Source organism: Bactrocera tryoni, chromosome 4 (genome assembly GCF_016617805.1).
Source record: "Bactrocera tryoni isolate S06 chromosome 4, CSIRO_BtryS06_freeze2, whole genome shotgun sequence".
Classification (NCBI taxonomy): Eukaryota; Metazoa; Arthropoda; class Insecta; order Diptera; family Tephritidae; genus Bactrocera; species Bactrocera tryoni.
Window position 1 is genome coordinate 64,511,266 of NC_052502.1, and position 12,727 is coordinate 64,523,992.

Here is a 12,727-nt window from a genome sequence, read left to right on the forward strand (position 1 = left end):
TCATTATTCGTAACCCACCTTGCGCGTATAGAAGCGATTGAGCTGTATCTGTCCGCCATTGCGGCGCCAGAGGCAGAGCACTTTAGTTTTTGGTGAATACGTCATGTTGACCAGACGCTCGTAGAACCAACGTTCCACAATTGTGCCGTCGACAGAGCGCACCACCAGTCCGTCGTCGCGCACTTCCATAAAGAGCAGTGGTCCGCTATTATCCGAACCGGGATGCACGGTGAAACTCTGCCGATGCAGCAGTCTCGAACCGAGCGGTTTCAGATCGATGTCATTGCCATTCTGTAACGTAAAAAGATCACGTCATAATTTGAAGTTAAATAGCAGTAACTTTTTGTGTAAAACTACTCACGAGATTATTTATTTGGTCGACGACATTATGCACTTCGGTGGAATAAACCAAACCAATGTGACTTTTGCCCAAGAGGCGTCGGATTTTGCGTCGTATCTCCTCTTTGTTCACGCCAAGCATTACAAGTATGGCGGTGAGATTGTACAGCATTGTTGAGAGCAGCCGATCTTCGTCGTGCTCCAAGCGTTTCCGTTCCTCATCGCTCAACGATTTATAGCGTTCCATCATTTCGATGGGTCCCTACATGAAATTTAGCAAATAATAAAGTGAAATAAAGTATTGGCAATAATTTTTAGGTCTGAGTTAACGTTCTCTGTGCTTAGAACGTTGACGCACGATCGAATAACCAAACTGTTCAAAGAGAAAACTACTACAATATAATAAAAACATTGCAAATGAAGACGAGGCACTTTACATGCATCACAAATTTCGATATTAAGTGAAAGAAATTAGGCCTGGATACACAAAAGAGCTATAGAGCCGTTTTGCGCTAATGACGTATTGATAGATTTTAGATTAAGTCCGAAAAACGGATGGACATTATAAAAACGAAAAGATTAACAAAACAATATTCGGATGGATATTATTTCAATTTTCATTTGAAATATAATTTAAGAGTGAATGACGGGCTCTGCTTAAACCAGTAAGTTTCTGAACGTCTGGAGACCTAGGTGGCAATTAAAGCGATTCGCGGACAGACCAAAAGGATACCACTTATTGCTTTAGTGGTTGAGGTCATCAGAGCGCGGTTACATCTGAAAACAAATCTAACAAATCTAACAAAGATGAGTAAAATGGAAAAAAAAATTAGGAATATTGAGAAATTTAACCCTTAAACGCCTGGCGGCTACTTCAGGAACTACCACTTTTTTGTAAAATTCTCATGTATAAAGATGCATTTTTAAATATTACATCACGTCACATATTGCTTTGATATATCCGTTAGCTTTTAGCTCAGTCGCCAATTGTGTGTGAGCTTTGCAGTCATTTACGTCTTGACTTGAGTCAGAGTGCATCGAAAAAATAGTTTCAAGAAAAATTTTGTATTTTCAAGTGACTATTGTGAAATAATGTGAAATAATACCTCCTGGCCAAGGAGATTCAATGCTGTACAAATGACAGGTTACCGCACAATACGTTAAAAGAAATAGCAAGGGCAGATACAGTGGATCAATGGCAAAAACGCTGGGAGGAAAGCGGAAACGGGCGGTGGACATTCCGACTGATCCCCAACGTCGAACCATGGTTAAATAGACCAGACGGCGAGGTAGATTTCCACCTAACTCAAATTCTCACAGGACATGGCTGCTTCAAAGCATATTTGAGACGATTCGGGCACGAAAATAACGACACATGTGATTATTGCGGAGGCGATACCGTCGAAAATGTGGAACACACATTTTTCTATTGCCCAAAATATAATTATGAGAGGCAACACTTAAAAAATGCTTTCGGTGTAGACACAACTCCCGAAAACTTGGTAAGCCAAATGGTCGAATCGTTAGAGAAATGGAAAGCTGCTTGCGAAGCTGCAGCCAGGGTTATGAAATCCCAACGTTCCAGCGAACAGCGGCGGAGAAGAGAGCCGATAAATGTAACGGACAACCACGACTCAAACACACAAAGATTGACGTGACGGGCAGGGTTGGCGACGAACAATGTACGAGGGGGGTTATCAGACCAACAGAGGTGGGGCCAAGTAAATGCAACTGAATGTATTTTGACCATCACGTACGCATGAGTGTCACTCAACCATCCTCCCGACGTAATACTTGACGGTGGTACAGGGGGGAACGGTATATGACGGTAGGAGGTTTAGTTCGGATTAAAGTTCCACTCTGACATGGGGTCCAGGCTTTCGATGCTTCCTCCTCGTAAAAAAAAAAAAGTTGATAAAAAGTTTACAAATGTAAACCATCAGGTGCTTGGAGGAACCGCCAGGCGTTTAAGGGTTAAGGTATTGCTGAATTAGCTCTCTCTTCTCTGAGTCTATTTCTAGCATGTATATACTATATGAAACTGATCAGATTGGCCCTTAGAGTTTTAGGACTTTTCATTCTTCAGTTAACATAAAGGTAATATCTTAAGTGGTAAAAAATTAAAAAAAAAAGTTGACTCACCTGATCCATGCCAATCATATCACGCTCTTGGCTTACTGCATCCAAAAAAGCATCCTCCCAGAATTGCATTTGGTTCCACAAATTCGAACGGTCTCTCCCAATTAAACCTTCGAATAGGTAGACTCTTGGGCTATCCGGCGATGGCGAGGAAGATGTATTGATTAGATGTCCGCCTGTATAACGAAAACCGGCGCTGAGCGTGGATTTGCCCGACCAAATGTTGCCAGAGCTTCGTTTCGAATCCTTCGAGGTTGTAGTCTAAACGACGTGCGAACATAAACGAAGAAATCGTTTTAAATGTTGAATGCCAAAAATTTTAAAATAAATAGTAAAATAAAAAGAATCCAAGTGCAAGGCAAAATGAATAAATTACAAATTTCAATTTGGTCTAATGCAAATTTAAAAGTTTTCTGTAAACAAAAGAATTGGCATAAGTAGGAGGGTTCGCTTGCATTTCATTCAAATTTGTTGCATCACTTGCACAATCTAGCAAAAATCACTTAAAAATTACACTGAATATTTTACTATTTTTTTGAATACTTTTGAAATTTTACTTACATTTTCATATTCGGTATCGGATACCGTTGAACGACAACTAGCGGGCATACGTACATTCAAACTACCGCCTGGCAGTAGATCACTAACAACCGATAGAGCACCTGTGGAACCGGCACCCTACGAATGTATACCACAAAACAAGTCGCATTTCAATTCTTTGTTTCGAGTTTAACAACAACAAAACGCGTAACAATTGCATCTACACACAGATATGTACTACATGATAATTCTACAAGCGGACTCAAAACTTATGTATGTGGACTCAAAACACATTAATAAACTAGCTGGGATGTATGAAAGCATATGGGCTACAAGTAAACAAGTTTTGATGTAAAATATTATTCCTTAAACTAGTCCAAGTTTAATATATTGATATGTTGATTATTCTTTCTTTAAGTTTCTTAACCTGTTCCCACAATAATCAAGTCTACGTAAACGGCAGTGATCTGAATTTTCTTCAGACCTCGCACTTATGACGGAGGGGTTGTAATCACAGCTACCCACTAGAAAGCGACATTGTGTATATAAAATAATATAATTTTTTTTCGATGTCTGGTTTTCAATGATGCAATACTTTTTTCGGAGTTATACCATGTTCAGACCGAAAATTTAAAAGATTAGATTATATTTAAGCATTTCATAACCCAACAGTGTTCTCACTGCCGTTAGAAAGATCAAAAAACAGCTGTTATTGTCATTCAAGAATTCACATCGCTTAATATTTATCAAAAGAAAAGATTGTAATATAGTATTTTGAAATAAAAATACGGTTTTTTTTTAATATTTTCCATATAATAGAAATAATGGATGCATTTTTTCATTTGTTAAGTCGATTTTCAGATGAAATTAGATTCATTGCTTTAAAAAAAAATTGTTTGTTTACATTTTTTTCCCTTTGTAGTGTCTAAATCAGCTGTGATAATGTAACAGATTTCCAGTGCTGACAAGTAGATTGCGCAAAATCAGAGTCGCACAGAGAGATTTAGCGTGGATCAGTTTCAAATCATTTCAATGAAGTGATTTGGAACTGTCATTTTTGTATGGCGAAATCTTGATAAATTTTTAAGATTAGTGGGATAATCCATTCAACAGCCGAAATCGTGTGATTAAGTGTCGGTCTGAACATGGTATTAGTCTTTTGACAGCTGTTACTTGGTTTATACTCAATTTAATGTGCCATTTCATAACGAACAGACATACTCCGGAACAGCGTTTACAAATTGTGTAAATATTCGGTGTACATACAGACAGTCTCGCACCACGTTTAGTGGATAATGTGCATCCTCGAAGACGCCTTACAGTGCGCAATGAAGTAGCTATTGCTGCTGTGGAGTAGATTATCGAAGAAGACTCATAATGAAACCTTCGCGCGCAACAATCCACTTTATGGCAGTATTTGCTGCAGAATTTAAGCTGAACGATCATCAAGCGCGTTGCATGTTCGGTGAATGCGCCCAAAACGAGATTGTCACCGATCCCGGATTTCACCAGAAAATACTGTTCAGCGTTGCAGCTGACTTTTGGTTAACGTACCCAGTTAATAAACAAAGCTTTCGCCTTTGGAGTGCTTATAATCCACAAACTATTCTTCAAATGCATTATAAAGAAGTAAGGAAGCGCTAAGTTGGGGTGCAACCGCACATTCTATACTCTTGGAACTTACAAGAATCGAAGCCAGTGAAATACTTTCACGAGTAAAACCAATCATATAGAGTAAAATTAGCTGGATGTTCGAAAATCCTGAAATTAGTTATATAGGGGCCAGGCCAAGTTTTCACTCGGAGTTTTCTATTTTAGGCACAAAGATACACTGTTATGAGTAAAACACGTTCTTTTATTTTCATTGGAATATTGGCCGATATATGCGATACCAAGTCACCCGGAAGTTTGAAAATCTTTATTTGAAGTAAATGGGGACTAAGAGAAGTATTGGTTCGATTAACCGAACGTTTATCTAAGAATTTGACTTGTCCTTCTGCTTCAATACAGCTTTTTGCACGGTTTAGCTCGTTGGCCGGTATGGCCGCCAGTATGCCGGTACAAGCTTTCCTTTCCTTCCTTGCTTTCCTTTCATGGGCAAATGCATTTTTCCGAAAAAGGAAGAAGTCGCACGGTGCCATGTCCGGTGAATACGAGGAGTGGTTAATGGTTAAAATGTGATTTTTGGTCAAATAATCGGTCACAAGCGTCCTTCGAATATTGGATTCTGAGCAATTGATGGTCGTCAGTCAATTTGTGCGGAACAAACCGTGCACACACCTTTCGTAAGCCCAAATGTTCAGTCAAAAAGCGATAAATCGACGTTTTGGAAATGTGTAATTCCATTTCCTTGAATTTCAATGATGATTTCGGCTGATTTTTGATGAATTCACGCATAGTTCCGATGAAATTTCCGGTGATCATGGATTTTGATTGCCCCACTTGTTGATCGTCATTTATGTCCGCACGACCACTTTGAAAACGTTTAAACCACTCGTGCACTCTACTACGGGATAATTAATCATCGCCATAGGCTTATTTCATCAATTGAAACGTTTCGGTAAGTTTTACCGATTTTAACACAAAATTTAATATTGGCTCTTTGTTCGAAGCTCTTTTTCGCACCGATAACACAAACATACTGACGCTTAAAATGCAACAAATTCACTTCCAATCAATGAAATGTCATGAAATTCTCACTGGACAATCGATAAAGATAGCAGATTCTAATGCACCAGTCGGCATATAGATGGCGCCACCAGTATTGCTAGATTCAAAAAGTCCTGTTTACTTTGGAACGCACCTTGTATAACCCTTTGTCTATCTTGATTAGTTTAAGGTGATACGTACAACCGTTAGGTGAACAAAACTATAATACTCTGTAGCAAATAAATGCAAGAGTATAAAAATCAGCACTGCTTGTTGGGCTTTAAGACCAGAGGGAATCATCTGTATTGGGGAATTTTGATGTGGACGACCTTTTGTTTCAACAAGACGGCACTACATATGACAAAACAATCAGTTATTTGAATGAAACTTTCGGTAAGCGCAGCATCTTGCGTCGTGAGACCGCGACGTCGCCTATATTACAGTGCGCTTTAACACCATTGGACTTTTATTTTGGATTATGGGAAGCCGCTTTTCTACACAGTTTTGTTCCGACACATTTTTCTTTCAATGGTTGGTCCATAAGTGGGTATCACATATAGGATACTAAGTCCGAAAGTTCCTGCATGGCCGAGTGTTTTGAGTACATCACAAATTTTCTTAAGCTTTTTTATTTATATTCCTGCCAAAACACCTGGAGGACTGGAAGTATGAGATCTAAGCAAAGAGGCGTAAGGCTTTTGGTGTAAATTAATTTGAAAATCTAGTATGTCACAAACTTATACAGGCATAAAAATATGCTTGCTTCAAACGTGAAGGCTTGGGAAAGAGTCATTACATAAGTTGAAGGAAAATCTCCGCCACGAGTCTGAGCCAGACAAGTTTCTTATTTTATTAATTAGCGTTTTTTGTCAAATAAATAGAGATATTTTTAGCAAACCTCAGGAATTTCAAAAAAGAAAAATTATTGGAAAATAAATGTATTGCTCATCCCTCATGTAAAATTAATAACTTGCGATCTCTCTAAGCCTTTCCGAAAATGCCCCAACATGCAATAATATTGTAATTTGAAAGGTTATGTGTGAATTCAAAACTGTGAACAAATTTACAATAACAACAGTGCAGTCATGCAAAAATATATAAAAAATTACGATACACATATTAAAGGACATACAATTTTAGTTTAAAACATGTGTAGCTATAAAAGTAGCCCAGAAAACTTACGTCTGAGTCAAACGATGTGAGTTTGCTCAACAGCGCTGTGCGTTTCTGCACCAACATATCCTTAAACATTTCCGTTGTCGACTGTCCGTCCTGACTGTCGGCAGATGACATACGCCTGGCCGCCGCCGAGGTTGCAGCTGTATTAATCATTGGACCGGCACGATCAATTTGCGAGGAACCTTTCCGTGACTCTTGTGGTGAAGCCCACTCACTGCCCAAACCGGAATGCGAATCCATGGGACTGGAGGGTGAACGCAAATTCTCACGACTGCCCATAGGACTTGTCGCATGACTGGATAACAAACTTGAAGACATGTCGGTAGTTTCATTCAGCTCCTTGCTCCAGTAATGTGTGTGTGCGATTTCCATCATTTGAAATATCGAAGCCATGCCGCCAAGGCCGAAGTTCGAAAAAGACACCTCAAACCCAGCAGTCACCGCCTGCAAGCACTTCAGCATACCTTTCCAAACCGGTTTGGGCACGCACTGTAAAGCAAACGGAAAAATTTATGTTAACAGTTAGACGGTAAGCAATGTAGTCGCTCAGACTTACCACATCGTCTATATGATCATCAGGCATGATTTTCTTGTCCAGCGTCTTATTGAGTTTACTCAGCACCAGCGTGCGATAGGACTCATCTTCCATGAGTTTCTTGAAACGATTCATCTTCAACCAGCCAACTCCTTCGCCGGCCAAAACCTGCGTGGTGACATCCTTCAGGAAAGCCTGATTTTCCGTATTACTGTGTGAACGCTCCTGATTTTGTTGGCGCGTTATGTCTTCCTGCGTCTGCCCCGGACCGGAATGTTTGATAAGTGGTGTGCGTTCCACCAGACCTTTGCGACTGGGAAAGGGATCGAAATTGATGCCTGACTTGGCTTTTTGCTGCAAACTGCCGCTGCTATATTGTGGGTGCGGTGGTTGTTGCTGCTTTTGCTGATTTTCTGCAAATATATTGGAGTCTATGAAGAAGACTATCTTATATACAGTCTAATCAATGCACTCACTCTTGCCACCGAACATGCCGGAAAACATGGTAGATGTCGATGAGGCCAGTCCATTGAAATCAGTGCCAATGGATGAAAAGAAATTGCCACCGGAACTCTGCATTTGTTTTTGTGTAGCGATTTGTTGTTGTCCCACTAAGTGTGGTTGATCATCCACTTTTATTATGCCCTTCTTGGTGGCAGCTTCTTTGGCTGTCTTCGTTAAATCACCAATCGTTGACTTGCTGACGTAGGTTAGATCATCGAAGGTGTGCTTACTCACGCCCGCGGCCTGCTTGGAGACTTCTAGAGCTTGTTTCGATGCTTCGCCAGCAGCTTTCTTGGCGTGCAAGGTAAACTATAGAAGTATGAGGAAATAATTAGTGAAAAACAGGTGGATAACAACTATTTTCATTTTAATAAGGGTGTGAAATTAAAATCGGTGTTGAGATGAGTTCTCGAAACACAGGAAAATAATGTCGAAAAAGTATGTGAAATCTCTTACAAAGGGACTACGAAGTGTTAAAAAACTCTATTATTGTGTCTATTTAAAAAATTATATTTTAATGCTTCGTGCGTGAGGTGAAAAGTGAAAAAGCGCCGAAGCATTGGTTTTTATAAGTACTAGCTTCAAATTCTAAATGGAAATCTATGATTGAATTTACGCGATCTAATGTCTAGTAAATAATTGCAAAAGGTGTGTGGGAGCATATAAAGTGAGATCTTTTAGAAAAACTTTGAAATTTTTTTGTTAATTTGTTTGGTGATTCGTCCAATACGTTTTCAATTCTCAAGCCAAACCTCTTTCTTAGTGCGAAAAATTTAATTATGAATTTGACACTCTAATTTACAAACCTTTTCAAAAGTGTGTCGCACTTTTTCGTCTAACTCTTCGGGTATACTACCTTCCATTGAATGTTGCTAGTAGTTCAGAAATCAAAAGTTTTTTTTAAATTATACAAAAAATTAACCAAGTAAAAAGCAAAGCAATAAAGTATATAGCCGGGACCAAAATATGTTATTATTATATTAAAAATATATTATATTAGAACACTTTTAAATTCGTAGAAATTTTAAATAATACGATTATCGACTGGCAATTTCAAAACCACATCAAAAAATATCTCGGAAAAATTCATCATCCTGAAAGATATGGTCTCGAATTTGTATAACTACACATGGTACTTCGAAACCACAGGACCCCAATTATACATGCTATATAACAAAACCGTACCCATGTTTAAGAAAACGTAGGACACTGAAAGCAACTTGGACAAGTAGTATAAATAGAGCAAAAAAAAATTATCAATCTCAATTGCACTGAAAGCTTTTTAACTACCACTCTACTTAACAAAATCGTATAAGCGGACAGACTTGGAATACCTTTACCAGCTCTGTTCAAGGTAATGATGCCTTGGTAGTTAAGAACCATGCATTGCAGATGGAGAGCTCGAGTAGTCTCGCGAAACTAAAGAACTCTTGCAAAGTTGCTATCATCAAAACAACAGGGATTATGGTCCTACTTATTCAAAGGTCGCCCTTTAGCACAAAACTCCAAACGGGAGTTTTAACACAAAAAATTTTCTCTTAAAATTTACCAATCATTCATATATGTAGGTTTTTTATAATAATAAAAGTTTTCTAGATATTAGATAACATACATTATCGCCTGCCTATTAAGCTCACTGACTTGTTTTTCGATATATATATCTTTATATATATAAATCTTCTGACCGTGTGTTTGTAGTTGAACTGCTCCTAAACGGCTGGACCGATTTCGATGAATTTTTTTGTGTGTGTTCAAGGAGATGCGAGAATGGTTTAGATTCACAATTTGGTCCACTGGAAAATGTTTTTTTAAATTAATTTCTCATTTGTAATTAATTGCTAATTTTGGAATGTTTGACCGATAGATTGTGCTACCATCGCAGTATCCAATATTCAAACCATAAATTGGCGTAAACGTGCAAAAAACAAAACGATGCCAAAGTAAAAGGCGACATCTGTAGACAAGTTTTCATAACGTGGACAGAGTTGTTCGTTCTTAAGTAATAAATTGGGTGATTCAATACATCAATGGGTAGCTATATATAACATTTTTTTCATACCTGCTAACTATTGGAGGTGGTATCTTGACAAGCAATTTAAAATTGCAAAAGATCTGGCGTAAAAAAATAGCGGCATAACTGAAGTGATGATAAAAAGGTCTATTGAAATTTGAGATGTATAGAAATCTATTCGAAGCATTGCAAGACTGATGCCATAATCTTGCCAGCCGATTTTTTTGTCTTTCCACGCCGTTTCTTAACATGCAGTCCACTAGGCTGACAATCGATTGAACCCTGATTGATTTCACTGATGGACAGCCCGAATTCAATAGCATTTTTACCCCAAAAACCAATTCTTTCTTAACGCACGAAATGCTTTTTGATTCATTTTTGTTGCTTCACCACAAATGCGATTATTCCTTAACTAATAGTTATGATCTAACTAATCGAAATCATATAGATAGTATTAGTAGTACTACCTATGTATCAGCCACAGTAAAACGTGAGCGGGTCCTCTAGTATCCTCTAAAAAGTGTTTGAAACTGTCGTACAAATGTTGAGAAGAATACTCAAACAACTTAAATTTTTAGGTGCTGTAACTACTATTTTTGGCCCCGGTTGATAAAAAAAAATTTTACAAAGTGTCTCAAGTATTAAGAAAGTCAAAATTCTACAAACTTACTTTGTCCACTTGAGCTAAAAGACCCTCTTGACTGCTCTGGCGCGTTGTTTCGCGCACCAGCTCCTTTGCGTGCGAAGCGAAATTTTCAAAAAGTGAACCTTGTGAACCCTGTCTGCCAGGACTACTCGAGCTTGAACCAGAGCTGCCGGTGCGCGCAAGAATATTGGACACAGGTGGTGTTATTGGAGGCTGTAAATATGTATAAAATGTAGTAGAGTTTCAAAAATATATTTAAAAATATTTAAATTGATGGAAATTGATTTACCGGACGCTTTTTGTCAACGCCGGTGTGATCTGCTTCGCCAGCATGACGCTCTGGGCGAACTTAGATCGGAACGACTGGATGAGGATGAAATTGGCGATTCAGCGCGTTGAGCTTCTTCATCTTCGCTAATCTCGATTTTCTTCGACATGCTTTCTGGATACTGCAATGTTCTAGGTGGATGGTAAACTAAAGCGGGATCTAGATTTGATGAAAGTGTTTGCGGCACATTATGCGGTCGATTATGTGCACCGAAAACATCATGTATACTCGGCGACAAATCTGATGATACCATTTCCGAAACAAAATCACTAAGCGAGGAATAAGAGGAACTTGAACTCTCTGCGCCTTCCGAGTCGGAACCGCTTTCATCAGTTGGCTGACATTCCAACTGTTTCAATGAACGTAGTGCGCCATTTAGTGAGCTACCATCGTCCCAGACAGAAAACCGTATGGGCGTAAGTTGGTGTGCAAACCATTTGGGCTTATCGCCAACCTGACCTGGATCCATTACGCCAGTTTGTACCCGTAAGAAGGCAACATTAGTGGGTGTCAATGACCACTCTGCGAGGAACTCTACAGCTTGTGTGCGTGCAAACTGATTAAGGAACTGTGTTGCACGTGGACGTGAACGTAGGAAACTGTTGATTTGGAAGGCGACCACTGGTCGTGGATAAAGACGCAATGTACGAGTATGCTCGGCAAAGTTAGCGAGAGTATTTTGCGCGTTGAAAAACCGTACCTGCAAAGCAATTTGGTTAAGAACTGACGCAATAACTCAACACACATTTTATTCGTACCATTGCAACGCGCGTGGCGACGTCTACGGAGTCAACATCAGTGCCATAAATGAATGGATTCAAAGCGGGTGAATTCATTGGACTCGGCTGCCGTGAATGCGAACCTTGCGCCGACATCGAGCTGCGTTGACTTGCGTACGCAGACTGTGTGGGCGATTGGAGCGGCAAGCGAACTTGCGAGACCCTTAAAATACATTAAATTTATTAGTGCTGAATTTCCACTGATTTCATATTGCTAAAACTCACCCCAGTAAAGTTGGCTCTGTGAGACTGTCACGCACCGACGGCAACAGCTGTTGTGCTGAAATGGCCTGTTGTCGCGAGCAAGTGTTTTTGATTGGTACAAATTGTTCAAAGAAGATCAAGAACGCGTTGACGACAAACCATGTTCAGGACGTCCTTCAAAGTCAACTGATGATCAACACGTCTATAAAATAAAGCAATTGGTACTTAAGAAACAACATCGTCGCGTTAACGTCTGTGAAACAGATATTTCCGATTATCAAGATGTCATGAAACGTATTATTACTTGAGTCTTGGATCTATGCTTACGACGAAACAGACGATCAATCGAATATCTTGGCAAGGGTGAGTCGAAGCCGAAAGAACCCACTTCAAAGCAGATCAAAAATCAGTGTTATGTTGACAATTTTTTTCGACCATTCCTTGATGGCGTAATCCGAATTCCATTCGACCGGCCAAACTGTCGAAAAGGAATGCTACCTATTCGTTAAATGAGGTCGAAATTGCGGGCCGACAATTCTTGGTTTTTCCCCACGTTAATGCACCGTCGCCTACTGCATTGATTCTTCATGAGTTTTTCGCCAAATTTTCAACCAATAGCGTTCTGTTACCACCGTATTTGCCTGCTTTAGCTCCGTGTGACTTCTGGCTATTTAGCAAACTCAAACGAAACCGTTGCGAAGAAACCGTTTTGAATCAATTGAAGACATTAATCGTGAAAAGCTACGCACATTTAAGGCTCTTCCATAAATTGACTTTAATAACTGTTTTAAGGATTGGATAAAACGTTGGCACAACTGTATTGAGGCCAATTATGAACAAGGTCGTTCTATTTGTTTGCTCATAGTAGTGCATT

The 12,727-nt window shown here is 39.3% G+C and overlaps 1 protein-coding gene across 1 annotated transcript in view; it reads right to left on the reverse strand.

Moving 5' to 3' along the window:
- LOC120776196 (MAP kinase-activating death domain protein) overlaps nt 1–12,727 on the reverse strand; it is an 86,094-nt gene that overhangs the window by 32,606 nt on the left and 40,761 nt on the right. The window contains 13 exon segments of the mRNA XM_040106822.1: nt 19–291; nt 362–601; nt 2,482–2,739; nt 3,040–3,156; nt 6,850–7,335; nt 7,403–7,794; nt 7,858–8,194; nt 8,692–8,757; nt 10,567–10,755; nt 10,832–10,883; nt 10,885–11,570; nt 11,629–11,812; nt 11,875–11,943. Of these exon segments, the coding sequence (XP_039962756.1) occupies nt 19–291; nt 362–601; nt 2,482–2,739; nt 3,040–3,156; nt 6,850–7,335; nt 7,403–7,794; nt 7,858–8,194; nt 8,692–8,757; nt 10,567–10,755; nt 10,832–10,883; nt 10,885–11,570; nt 11,629–11,812; nt 11,875–11,943 (3,349 nt within the window).